This window comes from Dermacentor silvarum, chromosome 9, assembly GCF_013339745.2.
Source record: "Dermacentor silvarum isolate Dsil-2018 chromosome 9, BIME_Dsil_1.4, whole genome shotgun sequence".
NCBI classification, from domain to species: domain Eukaryota; kingdom Metazoa; phylum Arthropoda; class Arachnida; order Ixodida; family Ixodidae; genus Dermacentor; species Dermacentor silvarum.
This window is the reverse complement of record NC_051162.1, coordinates 41,980,041-41,995,468: the sequence shown is the minus strand read 5'-3', so window position 1 is coordinate 41,995,468 and position 15,428 is coordinate 41,980,041. Positions and strand designations below refer to the sequence as shown.

Here is a 15,428-nt window from a genome sequence, read left to right as displayed (position 1 = left end):
TTTGTCAAATAAAGGAATGATGGACTCCTTCTTCGTGATTTCAAGTGGTGTGCTTACCTGTGCTACCTCGATGACGTTGTCATTTTCTCGCCTACGTTCTCCAGTCATCTAAGTAGACTTTCGACTATTCTGCGCATGTTTCGAAATGCAGGTATTCAACTTAACTCTGCCAATAACTTCGGTCGCCGAGAGATCACTGTACTGGCCACCTTGTCGATGCTACAGGTATACGGCCTGACCCTGCAAAAGTTAGCGCCGTTGCCAAACTTTCCGACACCTCGCTCTACTCAGGACGTCCGTTCCTTTTTCGGCCTGTGTTCTTATTTTCGGCGGTTTGTGAAAGATTTTGCAGCACTAGCACGGCCCCTCACCTCTTAAGATGCGACTTTTTCTTGGGGTCCTGCACAAGCGTCCGCATTCTCACAGTTGATTGGAATACTGACACCACCACAAGTGTTGGCTCACTTCGACGAATCTGCGCCCACAGAAATCCGTACAGACGCCAGTGGCCATGGAATCGGCGCAGTTCTAGCCCAACGCCAGCATGGTGAGGACTGCGTTATTGCTTATGCCAGTCGCCTTCTTTCCTCGGCTGCGCAAAAACTATTCGATCACAGAGTGTCTCGCTCTAGTTTGGGCCATCACCAAGTTTCGCCCTTACCTCTACGGCCGACCTTCACCGTCATTACTGACCACCATGCTCTATGCTGGCTGTCTTCTCTCAATGATCCCACTGGTCGCCTTGGTCGTGGGCACTGCGACTTCAAGAATACTCGTATACCGTCGTTTACAAGTCTGGCCGCTTGCACCAGGATGCCGACTGCCTCTCCAGATACCGCGTAGATCCACCGGACGCTGCCCTGAGCGCTGCCTCTCCAGCCCGTGTGTTCTTTCCAACTCTCAACTCTTCAACCTCGCTGCCGAACAACGCCTTGACGCGTCTCTACGCAAGATCATGGAAAATTTGCACTCCCACACTCCTGATCCTTATCCCTGCCCCTTTGTACTCCAAAATGACACGTTATATCGTCGCAGTTTACTCCCTGATGGTCCTGACCTGTTAGTCATCCCGGCTCACCTCCGTTCCACTGTCCTGGCGCATCTTCATGACGCACCAACGGTGGGACATCTTGGCGTGTCACGTACATACGACCGTGCACGCCGCCGTTTCTATTGGCCTGGGATGTCCCGCTCAGTGCGCCGTTACATGGGCTCATGCGACCTTGTCAGCACCGAAAAAAAGTTGACTCTGCCGCCTGCAGGCCATCTTCAGCCTCTGGACATTCCGTACGAGCCTTTTCTCTGCGTCGGCCTCAATTTACTTGGTCCGTTCCCCCTATCCGCCTCTGTAAACAAGTGGGTCGCCGTTGTCACAGATTATGCGACGCGGTTTGCCATTACGCGTGCACTTCCCACTAGCTGTGCCACCGACGTTGCAGACTTCTTGCTGCTAACGTCATACTCCAACATGGAGCTCCTCGGCAACTGCTCACTGACTGCGGCAGACAGTTCCTGTCAAGGGTGATCGATGACATTCTAAGATCCTGCGCGACGCAACATAAACTGACTACAGCCTACCATCCACAGACGAATGGCTTGACAGAACGCCTGAACCTCACCCTTACCGACATGTTGCCATGTATGTGTCTGCCGACCACCACGACTGGGACGTTGCATTACCCTTTCTGACATTCGCGTACAACACTTCCAGGCATGAGACCACTGGTTATTCGCCGTTTTTTCTCTTATACGCTTTCAAGAAGCAAAGAGCCGTCGTGTCTCCAAACAATTCGTTCGGCTCCTGAATACCGCCGCTAGCTCCTCGTGTGAAGACGTCCAGCCGCCAGGTGCCGAAACCTTGCTGCGTCTTGTCCGGCGCTAGATTGAGGCTGCGTCTCCGGCGGTTTCCCCGGCACGTTCTTACGTGTCTGGGAAACCGGGGCATGCGCTACATTACCCATGGACACCCTGGTGTCTTCTTCTGGGTGCCCACCCACAGAATATGCTCGAGAGACTATTGCACGTGCCTACCATGCTCGTCAAGTTGCTCGCACTCGATTTTCTGAGTCCCAAATCCACCAGCAGTCTCGCTACAACAGCCACCACAGGACCACCCACTTTGTCCCTGGATCGCTCGTTCTCCTGTGGTCCCCAGCACGAAGTGTTGGCTTATCCGAAAAACTGCTCTTCCAGTACACCGGTCCATATCGCGTGGGCCGCCAAGTGACTGATGTCACTTATGAAATCGCTCCACTAGTGCCTTCGTCATACTCTGCTCATCCCCGCATGGACATTGTACACGTTGTCCGTCTCAAGCCCTATCATGCCCCGGACAGCCTTATAACTCGTGTGCTAGTTTTTTTTTTTCATGTAGCCTTCGTTCACCTGCACCGAGTCGGTGCTTTCGCCGCCGGAGGGTAGTGTTATGAGCCAGTTGTCCTGCGGACAAAGAAGATGCGGCTGCATAGAGCCGACGAGACGAGGAAGAAGTGAAACTGTGGTTCGCCATCTTTGCTGTTGCTGTCCAATTTTTAGTCTCCTTGTACATAGTGTAAATAACCCTCTTTCTGTAAATATCCGCGTAACAATATATACGGGTTGACCTATATTCGTGCTAGACCTATTTTTGAGTGAATACCGTAATTAATTAAGAGAAATTATGCAATTAGGTGGAATGCAAGTAATATTCTGGGTATCTTCAGGCTACGGCAAACAACATTACCTTGGTTCTGTCTAGCTACGTGGCATTTGCTTATCTTTAAATCTTGGTGCATGACAGTTGGGACATCCTGTATACGTAGTGGACTCCTTGCCACGACCTTTTGTCGATGGCTACTCCTGTTTAGTTCTGAAAAAAAAAATGCAAAACTAGTTAGTTTGTTGACTAACTGAGGGTAAATCTAAAATGGGATATATGTTGCATGATGGTTGGCTGGGTGAGTTGGTATTCCGTTCTAAAATAGGAATTGGACAACTGATCTAATCACCCAATCAACATCAACGTGCAGCATCTGTTCTATAAACTTATAACTGTTATGATATTACACGCACCTCTCACTGTATCACGCAGACTTGGGTCAGAACACGACAACATCCATAAGGATCCTGAATGCGCATGGGCCGAGGGTTACTTGATGAGCTATGTGGACGGAGGAACGAAAAGATTCCGGCTTTCTCCATGCAGCGAGCAGATGATACGGGACAATTTCAAGTAAGCTACAACACAATAATTCTTAAAAAGCGTGTGCCACTTTATGAAACAGGAGATACGTAATGTGTGGTACAGCTGCGCCAGTTGTGCCAAACTGCTACGTCTGTGACTTGCTGTGCCAAGCTGCGCTGTAAAAATGTTTCCAAGTGCGCCAGAGAGCTGCTGCAAGATAGTGAGCGCGACCACCGAAGGTTCGCGCTCAAGATAATTTTAGAGGGAAGTGGCGGAGAGGTAAATATCCACGCAGGCTGCTAGTGCGACTAAGGAAGCATCCGAAAACGTTATCTGCCGTGTCCTCACGGTTACTACTACTAGATCACTGAGCGGGCTCCTACTTAGAGGAAATGTGGGACATTTGCGGTTTTGTTAACTTCATCCTCAGGATATCGGTATTCGCCGCCATGGTCACCGCGGTCGCGGAGTGTCGCCCTATTTTAACGTGCGTTCCGCTGCATTCACGTGCGATAATGCTCGACCATACCAGCACCCCCGTGAACGTGGCTTCGCGTTTTGCCAGGTACTCGTGAGTGGCATACTTGCTGTTACTTATTCCGCCGGAAGCCAATGCGCCTGCACAATCATACCTGACAGTGGAGTCAGTAGACCAACCACGCTTTGCTGGCTCTGTTACCCTGCTTCCGAAGTCGCCTTAGTTTTTTTTTTTTTTCAAGCGATATTTCACTTGGTAACTGCAAATTTAGATTCATGCAAAGCAACGAAGACACTACGATAAGGATGAAATGACCCCGTTGCCTTGATGACGGCATGTCCTTATAATAAAGATGATGGCATGGACTCGACTAAATGACAACAAATTGACGACTACATCTCAATGTCGACGTCAATATGACGATAGAGAGACAATAACAAATTAACAAAAAATTGTAGGACGCTTAAGCTTCGTCTTTAACAGCAAAACGCGATTGCGTTATCGGGCTCCGTTCGCATCACATTTTAAATGCGAATGCATTTCTTAGTCGGGACATGTCAGGCGTCTGTCGGTGTCCACGCGCCGGCAGGTGTTATCTCTCCGCTCTCACTCCCTCTCCCATAGCAACAGCTGCGGGCGCGCGCTTATCCTCGCCCCTAGCTACGAGGATAAAAGCGGTGCCTTCTTTCTCGCGCGTCTTTCTCCTCCTCCTCCTTCCAACTGCAAATTACTACGCCGTGTTCTCTCGGCGCAAGAAATGCATTCGCATTTCCTCACGATTCCCTTCGGGGAGGTAGGGCATTTTTTCTTTGAGTAGGCTTCACTGCAACACACAACGCGGGAAAGCCAGCTTATAAAAACCAAGCTTACACTGATTCGCTTAAAGTCGGCGTCACTTTTAAACACAGATGCATTGCTGGGAAAACATTTTTCAGGAACATTTTGCGCCGTCTTATATCAGCGAGCCCACGCTGCGGCCAGGGAGTTAAAACTCCCAGTCCCAACGTGGGAGTTGCCCGCTCTATGGGGCCTTGCGCCCCGTAGCCCGCAGGACCTTTCCATAAAGTTATTCCATCCATCCATTCATATTAAATGTGGAGGCCCTAGGTCCTTTTTTATTGTTTTAATAATTGTTTGCTCTTGCCCCGAGGCACGCGTGTCCAAAGTTGGTAAAGGATCGGTTTTCAACATTCCCCTCAATGTTTTCTAGAGCCAAAGTACTGCCAAACAACATCAGAATTGGAGGACGCTTAAGCTTCGCCTTTAAGAGTGGAACGCGATCGATAGATCCTTGGCTGCTTGTCGAGCTTCTTTCACGTGTATTCAAATTACAATCCGACGCTATCACGCCTGTAGGTTGTGGTTATAAGTCGTACTTTATACGATTTTTATGACGGATTTACTTTGAGAAATTCAATTTTTGTTCAGTAACGCCTTGCGCCACACGGAGGGCCTGTGTGGTCGGGGTGGTTCGGGATAATGTGGGTCGGCATGATTATTTCCGCCAGACGCTGATGCTTAACGCCGAAGCCGACGCAGACGCCGGATTTTCTGCGACACGGGGCCCTTAACGTTATCGCGTTAAAACGGAATAACGACGGCAGATGCTAAGACGGCGGGACGTTGTCAACGGCTTGGCAATGAAGAGATACCGACGATACCGGCATAATAACGCAGGCATGATGACGATGTAATGAAGAAAATTTATTGACGACGACCGAATTATGACGCCAGAGTGACGAAGACAGAAGGATGATGACGTTATTGCAGCGAAGGAACGACGACGATGACGGAACGATGACGTAATGACTACAGAACGACGACGACAACACAATGACGACGGCATGGCGACAAGGTATTTACGACAATGAATTATCAGTAACGTAACGACGATGGACGAGTTACGACGACGGAACGACGACGACGGCATGGCGGCGAAAAAATCACGAATAAAATGACGCAGAAAACGAGGACGATAGTTTGATCACTACCGGCTGCAGACGCCAGAGTGACGACGTCGGAACGACGGTGACGGCATCGTGCTGACAGAATGACGATGTTGAATTCTCGACGACTGCATGACGATGCCACAATGGCCACTACGATGGCGAGGGCCTGGCTATAGCCTCCTATATTTTTTAAAAAAATATAGGAGGCTATGGCCTGCGATGCGGCAATGACAAAGATGGGCATTAAAGCAACGAAGTCACGACGGCAGCTCGAAGAAGGCGTGTTGGTGTTAAATCTCATGTCACCGCATACGTAGGTCACGTGCTCGCTCGGGCCGTCTCATTTTGCTCTATATCTTATACTGGTTTACACTATACACGGGACTGGCCAATCGTGTAAGGTAGGATTGGCCAGTCCCGGCATGGCACGATTGGCCAGATATATAAAGCTGGCCAATCGTGCCATGCCGGGAGTGGCCAATCGTGCAAGGCACGATTGGCCAGTCATATATATATATATATATATATATTGTAATGAAGAAAAAGACGCACCTAGGCTCGAGAGCTCGTACTGCGGGCGCGCACAAAGGAAGGAAGACGACGAGGCAGAGAATAGAACAGCCGGCCCAGTGAACGGGTGCTGTGTCTTTGTCTCCGTTCATTACAATGGCGCAGTCTACAATGAACCTGTCTTAAGGTGTTTCCACCTTAAGTGTTCCTCGCACGGTTCCTCGGCGTGCCGGGTCCCTCCTTCACAGGAACGCCGTCCACGCTTCCTTCGGTATGGAGCCCGCCACCCTATCACCGTCGCAAGTACCCACTGCACCGTCCGGGGATGGCGTCGAAGCCTCCTCGGCGGCTCTCGGACAGGGATATACCAATTCCCTTGTCCACGCCATCGCCGAGCTGACACCAACAGCTTCAGAGTATGACGACCGCCTTCGCATCCGTCAGCGGTTGCGTCCTGCCTGGGAACGCCGTCCACGCTTCCCTGCAGCCGGCGTTCGTGGACATACCGACGTTTCGCGGCTTTCAAGACGACGTCATCCTTTGGGTTCGAAACATCAATGCCCTGGGTGATCGTCATGCCTGGCCAGACCACACAAGATGGCTGGTTGCCGTGAAACGACTCTGCGGTGCCGCCAAGGCATGGGACAACTACGCAGGTATTAAACTGGGTCGTGGCCTGAATGGAGTGCAGCTCTGATGGCTGCTTTCGGCCCGCTCACGTATGCCTGCATCGAGCCCCAGCCAGCAGTGCTCTACGACCGGATCTCCTCAGGAGCACCACTTGACGCACCAGTCGACGCCTCGCCCGGGAGGCCCGCAAGCTGCCCCCGCCGCAGAAGCCGGCTCCCGAGTGTCGTCGCGGGCCCAATCGCAGACGGTGGGAAGCGCACGGCGACTACCGCTCCAGCTTTGAGTCACCACCGAGCGGCAGATCCCAAACCAGCATCATTGGCTCCACCACAACCTCTGAACACGCAGCAAGTCACAGCTGCTACTTCCACGCGCCAGTCTACGCCGGCTGAGGTGCTGCGACGAAAACCGTGCATAGCTCGGAATCCGCAGCATCTTGCCGCTGTAGCTGCAACCGGAAGGTTTTGGCAGATTGCTCCGCCACCTGCCACGCTGTAGACCCAGAACGAAAGCCATTTGTACCACCACGGCTGCTCGACTCTGCGGCGGCTTCCGACGACCGTACCATCGCTTTCAGAGACCAAGACCACTTTCGGTCCAAGGCATTCAGTGCAACGGCTCTCGACCACTTCAACGCAGGGGCGCATGGAGGCGCCGACGCTACCACTCCGAGAGCCCGACCAGTCCACGGATCATGGCAGGGAGACGCTTCCTGACTCGTCGGAGCCACAACTCTCCATGTCTACGCAGCCGTTGGCCGAGTTGGGGGGCATTATCATCAAAGACCTGCCCGCACGCGATAGACGCACAAGACCCGCGGACCGCGGACGAGACGGACGAAAGACCAGTCGCGCATTGGTCGCGGTTTTTCTTCGGTCGCGGCTGATTCGAGCGCAACGGCGGACGTCGATCAGTTTGCGGCAGCGTTGCGAGGGGGCACGCCACGGCGGAGCAGAGCGGCTGCTCATCGTGCAGGATTCTCCAGCCCTACGTGCCCAACTGCGACAGGATGGTCGTCGACGAGACGTGCAACCAGAGCGCAACAGTCAGTGCCGACCCCCCGAGGAGCTGGTTGCGCGCTGGACGGTCTCAACGACGACTACTTCCGACGGTGACTATGCAGCGATTTTCCAGCATCAGCGCGCCCTCACAACCGCCAGAGATGTCTTCAGCAGCGTGGCCGAGTGTAATGAAGAAAAAGACGCACCTAGGCTCGAGAGCTCGGACTGCGGGCGCGCACAAAGGAAGGAAGACGACGAGGCAGAGAAGAGAACAGCCGGCCCAGTGAACGGGTGCTGTGTCTTTGTCTCCGTTCATTACAATATATATATATATATATATATATATATATATATATATATATTGAAAGACGGAAGACGGCCAGGAGAAGGCAGCGCTAGCAGACCCCTTTATTCCACATGCAGGGTTGATGATGGACTATGTAGAAATCAGAACGATGAAATACTATCGCGATTGAAAGAAACGCGAACACCGGAGCGCGTGGCCGAAGCATAACTTAAGGTATAGTGCCCGCCATTCCAGTCTTATCAACGACAGGGCGCGCATGTCCGGTTTTGATTGCGCTGTGCGATGATGCACCCCTATACTGCGATATTTTTGTTTCTCTTAGTACAGTTTGCGCTGTCACCACTACTGCGCCGTCACCTTTTCTCATTTTCAAATAAAAGAGAAGTAGAATAGAATCAAAATAGGGGGTGCACCATCGCACAGCGCAATCAAACCGGAGATGCGCGCTTGTCAATTGTGTTACTGGACGGCGCGCACTATACCTTCAGTTATGCTTCGGCGACGCGCTCCACTGTTCGCGTTTCTTTCCACCGCTAATAGTACGTTAAATGTGCTTACACTGCCCCCCCCCCCCCCCCCCCCTTGTGGAAGTGGTCAACCTGCTACGATTTTAAGATCGGCTTCAGGTCGTAGCCAGGGGAGGGGTGCTCATGGGGCTTCAGCCCCTCGCAATTTTTCGGGCTGTCCTGCACCGCCGACCTAAACAACCACGGCCGCCGGAATCATTCTAGATTTTGTCTACAACTCTTTTCGTACTCGAAAATAGATTTCAGCGCCAACATTGCGAACTCGGGCTGGATTTCGGGGCAAGGCCCATGCGCCTTGAGTCGTATAACGCAAGAAGCCCCATCCAAGCACAAAAAAAAAGTTCAGGGCGTTTCAGTGGCGAGCGGGCTCGTCGCGGCCATCTCATGGCGGCCGCAGAATCTACAGAGCGCATGGATTTCAATTCCGAAACGTTATGTGTATAATGTTCTCATAAAGTTTTCACGCGAAAGGTGCACTGATAATTTCAAGTTCGTGCTGTTGATTTTCAATTCCGGAACTTTATGGGGTTTAATGTTCTCATCAACTTCTGTCGCCAAAGGTGCATTGACTTTTTTTAAAGTCGTACATCGCACCATACAACGAGACAAGCTAAATCACTAACACTATCACTATCACTATCACAACGAGGACAAGCTAAATCACTATCAGACAAGTTGACAAAGCACGCAGCCAGGTCCGACGAGACGAAGCGTTGTGCTGATTCAATTGTGCCATCATGTCGCGCAAAAGAACATCAACATTTTTTTTCCACCTGCGCCGAGGCATCCATGTCAAGACACTAAACCCAGCAAAGCTGCAAAGGTAACCACGTTCTTAATTATTTTTATACTTGGACGCGAGGACACATTGAGCCTCCTCAATTTTCTTGCTCTCGCTACCCGCGGGCTGCAGAGCCAGCCAGAGCGCATGCGTTCTTCTCGTGTTGCCCCGACACCGCGCGGAGCACTTGGGTTGCGCGTTTGTTTTTCTCTGGCCAATTGGATTTTGGCCTGGCAGCGTTTTCTACGCTTTCTCACTGTGATTCACTGCGGCATTTTTCTTGACAAAAATGGCGCCTACAATTATGTAGTACATTATGCCATTATACAGGTTCTGACTGAAGCCCGAGTCGGTGGCGGCACTTTGCAGTGGCTATGCAGCTATTTTACCGACAGACATTTCTTCATGATGACCGAGGATGGCGCCACAACTCACCGCAAACATTCCGTGGAGTACCACACGTGGGGGTGGAGGGGGGGGGGGCTAGTTGAGCCCCGACACTATTCAACTCCGTGCCCTTTGGCCTAGTCATCAGGCCTAGTCATCAGCTTGCCCAACACCGTTGGAGTATCAATGTATGCTCACGCCATCTGAATCAGGGCGTCTGCTGCAACATGACTGCAGGTACGAAAAAGGCTACAAAAGGCAGCTACGTTAACATCATTATATTTGCGAAAACAGAATTTAGAGCTGTCTTCAGAGAAATGCTGCCGTAATTGGTACATTTACTCGGAAGGCAATGAGGCCTTACTCTCTAAGTGTCAATAGGGAAGCAATTGCAAACGCACGAAAACACCGCTTTTTAGGGGTAATTATGGACCGCGACCTATCATGGCGCCCGCACGTTTCATACCTAAAAAAACACACCTCCTCAATTTTGCGGCGCAACGCCATGGGGCACATCGGTGTGATCAACGCTGCAGCTTTATAATGCCTTGTTTCCTCCGTTTCGCAAGATACAGCCTCACTGTGCTATAGGCAACGTTTGTCATAGCGCGAGATCACCTAATATCAACGTTCTTAGCCACCGACGCTCTCAGGGAGCATATTCAGCCCGTTGCCCGACTACCTTCTCACCATCTTGCTTCTTTACCTTCAGAAAGGCCACACACAACTTTCAGTCTTATAATTGCTGCCAATTAACCTCGTCGCTATCGAACTACATGCCTGCAGCAAAACCGTTATCACCTTTATGCTGCCTGCACAAACCTGAAATACACCTCTACATCCCAGGAATCACGAAGAAAAGCTCACATGCCGTCATTTGCCCTGAAACAGGCCACTTGGGACTTTTACATGAGGTGCACAGTGGCCGCGTGCGTGTTTACGTCGATCGCTCAGTCCCACCTACAAGCTCAGCTGCCGCCGTGTTGATTCCAGCAAGATCCGCAGATCCGTCAAAATACAGCTAAAGATGTCACATGGCTCATCAACGACTGCTGCTGAACAGGTAGCCCTCCGTGCGGCTCTTCATTTCATTCTGAAAGAACCACCCCATCCATGGTAAATCTTCTGTGACTCCAAGGCAGCCCTCCAGAGTTTACACTCAGTACTGCGCCATGGATCCCATGAGCAACTCTTCCCAGAGATCAGACAAGTACAAAATCGCATAGTTGACGACGAACACTATATAATATATCAGTGGTTGCCAAGTCAATGCGGCATACATGGCAATGATCGAGTGGATGCAGCTGCCCGATCGATCTGCCCATGACGCCGTCAACTGCGTTGCTATTCCTCATTCGAGAGCCAACGCTGCAAAAACTTTACGCGCTTGCGCGTGACCTAATATTGGTACAATGGAATTCATCTGATTTCACAAGTGCACGCATTCATACCCTGCACCCTAATTTACAGCTCCGTATTCCGTCCGACCTTCCACGACGTGACTGCACACTTCTAGTCCGCCCATGGCTTGGAGTAACACTTTCAAATGCGCACCCCTTTTTTATCGGAATGGCCAACAGCTCACTTTGTGACTTCTGCTGGCGCAACGAACAATCGCTCACCTTCTTTGTGAGTGCCCGCGTTTCAACCCGCAGAGAGCAACCCTCTCAGCCACGATAAATCAACTGGGCGAACGCCCATAACGGAAAACATCCTTGAAAACTGGCCTACACGAAGAACAGCACCAGCCGCCCTGAAAGCACTGCTGCGTTCTTTAGAAGACAGCGGACTCAGTGACAAATTGTGACTCTACACTGTGTGACGTAGGATGGAACGTTGACACTATGCAACTCTAGAGCCCCTTCGCAGACTGCGTGACAGTGCCCACAGCAACAGTTCTGTTTTGTGTGTGTGTGTGTGTGTGTGTGTGTGTGTGTGTGTGTGTGTGTGTGTGTGTGTGTGCGTGTGCGTGTGTGTGTGTGCGTGTGCGTGTGTGTGTGTGTGTGTGTGTGTGGTGCGTTGCGTCTTGCGTCCTTTCTTTTCTTATTATAATTATTTTTCTCTCTTTCACCTATCACATCCCTTTATCTCTCCCCCGTACAGGGTAGCCAACCGGGGATAATTTCTGGTTAACCTCCCCGTCCTTCCTTTGCCTTTCTCTCTTTCTGGCTAGCAGACGAGAAAAAGAAACAATGGTCGCTCGCCGCCATCACTGTGGGGACTCGACGGATTGCAACGCGTTCGCTTGAGGGCATCACCTTCACTTTGATGTTCTCGCAATCTCTCCGGAAAGTCTTTGTCTCGCCGTTGTAGACTACCGGGCAGTATGCCTCTGTGGAAGAAGAGCCATTTGGAAGATTGCCCCAGTAATGCCTCGTATTTAATTAAGCCTAGATTTACAAAACCAAATTATAGAAATTTGTGGTGGAATTATCCAAGAAAGCCTAGTTCCAAAGGTAAACGCTGCAGGCTGCAGGCCGGAGAAGACGCCATGTTCTCCGGCCTCCTCGACCGAAAAGGAAGACCGTGCTATTGATGACGTGGCCGATCTCGACACGCTTTGTTCGCTGGTCTCCCCAGCAGCAAAAGGAGACGCATGGTGTGGCGGATATCCCCTCGACTTCGGCTGCTACCATCATTGCTCCGAATTGCAAAGAGGTTTTAAACATCGTTAAAGCACCTGAACCTACAATTTCTACGCGCGATTCACCCACGAGTGATCCCTCGGCTGCCGAAGTTGTCGGCAGCGATGACGTCGATCCTGCAGCCCAACCGTTACCGACATCACATCATCATCATCATCATCATCATCAGAAAACAGCTTCAGCCTCGGAGTTGACCGTAGCTTTGGACCAAGCCTGGATGGATTAGACGTTGAAATGGCGGTCTCACGAAAAGTAAAGCGTGCCCCCTGTTGTAAAGTGACGTCAGTCACACTCAAACTGCCTCGCAAGCGCTGGCGGCGCGTGCGGTTTCTTCTACTATCGTTTCTCTTGCCCTCCCTTCCCCCTTTCATTTTCGTATATATACGTTCCCTGGCGGAAGCAATAAACATTCATGTTCCAACCTTCCAACTGAGTGCTGTCGTATTCGGTATACACGGCACGTGTGCCGCAACTATGCAACAGTGGCGACGAGGCCAGGTAGAACCCTCGAAGGGAAGGATGAAGTAAGCCAGGCAGTCAAGTTGGAAACAAGGGAAACAGCGGCCGCGAGTATACCGACCATGGCTCATCACCAGCTGCCAGAGTACGACGACCAGTGTGACTGGAAGGCCTACATCACGAAGGCAGAAGCTTATTTCGAAACAACTGGCGTCAGTGACTCGGGAAAGAAGAGGGCGTTGCTGGTAGCTGCATTAAGTACGCGCACCGTGCAAGTGCTCGCAGGACAGGTTGCACCGAGGAAGCCTAACTCGCTGACGTACGAGGAAGCAGTCAAAGTTTTGGATGACTACTTCGACCCCAAGCGTCATGAGATAACGGAGAGCTTCCGGTTCAACCGCTGGCGGTTCCGGCGCGCGATCTCCCGTTCGCGGGGCCGGTCGCGCTTGCGCTCTGTGCACTTTCATCACAAGGTATCGCCCACGCTGCAAATATCTAGAGCCCGTGACGGTAGCATCGATGATTGACAATTATATCTGAGCATAGGCAGTCATTTAAAATATTTTTTTCCTAGCCGAATCGACCGAACATGTGAATTAGGTATGCGTGCTGTCACAGTCGCGGGCTTACTTGAATGACGAGTCGCACTTTCTTGTTCTCAAGTGAATTCTGTTCGGATCAACAATGTGAGCGATCTTGCAACATTTCAATCGTGAATGAGCTAGAGTGATTTGTGCTAGAGCCCGTCCTATACACTAACGTGTTTGCCTTTCGTAGTCCTTGATAAATCGCGTTGGGCAAGCGCCGCACAGCTAAGAACCTTGACTTTCCTTTAAAAAAAAAAAAAAAAAAAAACCTTCCACACGTTTAGCTATTCGAACTTTTATACCACTGATAACGTAGATGCTTGGACAAGTTTGTATGACATACTATGAATTTTATATCATTTTACAGCTAACCTTTATAGGTTTTGCGACGTTTATCATGATTGTGTTGTTTTCTAAAATAACTTGCTGTCCACGTTACTGATAAAATTTCATGGAACATGCTTAATAACCACACGTTCACCATGCGGTCGGCATGGTTTAACGATGTTTTAAAGTAGTATCTCTTTCTGCAACCTCACCAAAACATTTGTTATAAAAGCCTAGAGAAATTTATAACACATTTTAATGCGATTAAAGCTGCAGTATACCCCTTATGTTTGGGACACTTTGTGATAGTTATGTAAGATATGGAACGTGAGGTATGCTAGAAGCGTTCGTCGACTGCAGTTCACTTCCGCGCACGTTTGAGTCTGTCTTTATTTGCTTTCAACGTCTCTTTATAAGTAATATTGCAGCTTTGTGATCGTTAGGATAGTGTTTCTCGTCTTGTGCACCTTTAACAAAATATACGAGAAGAATTACGGTCTACGCCTTTTAAATCCTCCCACTACACCTTGCTCATCTTGCATCGAGCATTAAATTAAGGTCGCTATACTATATATGCCAGGTATTCACTTAAATGTTGTTCCAAGACATTCGTACCAAGAAAAAGTTATGGATTGGAACCTCCTGCCCGCCTGTAACGCCTCCACTACTAAACCATGCATGTTTGATCAAATCAGCCTAGTGAAACTTAGATTTAATAAGTAAAAAATCATATCACTATTCCACTACTGTGCAGATGGAAGCTAGCGAAACTGTGGTGAGTTCTGTCGTTGGCACGAACAGAATTCACTTGAGAACAAGAAAGTGCGATTCGTCATACCTAATAACGTATACCTAATTCACGTGTACAGTCGATTCGGCTAGAAAAAATATTTTAAAAACTGCCTATGCTCAGATATAATGGTCAGTCATCGACGCGACCGTCACGGGCTCTAGATATTTACAGCGAGGGCGATACCTTGTGATGAAAGTGCACAGAGAGCAAGCGCGACCGGCCCCGCGAACGGAGAATCGTGTGCCTGAACCGTCAGCGGTTGAACCGGAAGCGCTGAGCAGACGGCGTTTCCCATGAGCCTTTACGAGTTTACGCCTCACCTATTGACAGGCGTTATGAAACGTTATGAGTATAAAGTTCTCATAAACGTTTGACGCGAAAGATGCAATGACAATTTCAAGTTCGTGCTGTTGATTTTCAATTCCGGAACTTTATGGGTTTAATGTTCTTATCAACTTCTGTCGCCAAAGGTGCATTGACTTCTTTAAAGTCGTACATCGCACCATACAACGAGACAAGCTAAATCAACACACTATCAGACAAGTTCACAAAGCACGACGCCAGGTCCGACGAGACGAAGCGTTGTGCTGATTCAATTGTGCCATCATGTCGCGCAAGAGCATCAACATTTTTTTTTTCACCTGCGCCAAGGCATCCATGTCAAGACACTAAACCCAGCAAAGCTGCGAAGGTAACCACGTTCTTAATTATTTTTTATACTTGGACTTCTGTTCGCGAGGACACATTGAGCCTCTTCAATTTTCTTGTTCTCGCTACCAGCGGGCTCCGAGAGCCAGCCAGAGCGCATGCGTTCTTCTCGTGTTGCCCCGACCACCGCGTGGCGCACTTCGGCGCGCGTTCGTTTTTCTCTGGCCGAGTGGATT

General features: G+C 50.2%; 2 protein-coding genes across 2 annotated transcripts in view; one reads left to right on the top strand and one right to left on the bottom strand.

The window, feature by feature from the left end:
• The window catches only part of LOC125940430 (A disintegrin and metalloproteinase with thrombospondin motifs 17-like), a 202,978-nt gene that overhangs the window by 9,997 nt on the left and 177,553 nt on the right, over positions 1–15,428 (bottom strand). The gene's annotated exons all lie outside the window — the stretch shown is intronic.
• Positions 3,074–15,428, top strand: part of LOC125940431 (uncharacterized) — a 32,531-nt gene continuing 20,176 nt past the window's right edge. Inside the window, exon 1 of the mRNA XM_049656579.1 lies at positions 3,074–3,211. Within this exon, the coding sequence (XP_049512536.1) occupies positions 3,135–3,211 (77 nt within the window). The 5' untranslated portion in view covers positions 3,074–3,134. The remainder of the gene's footprint in view (positions 3,212–15,428) is intronic.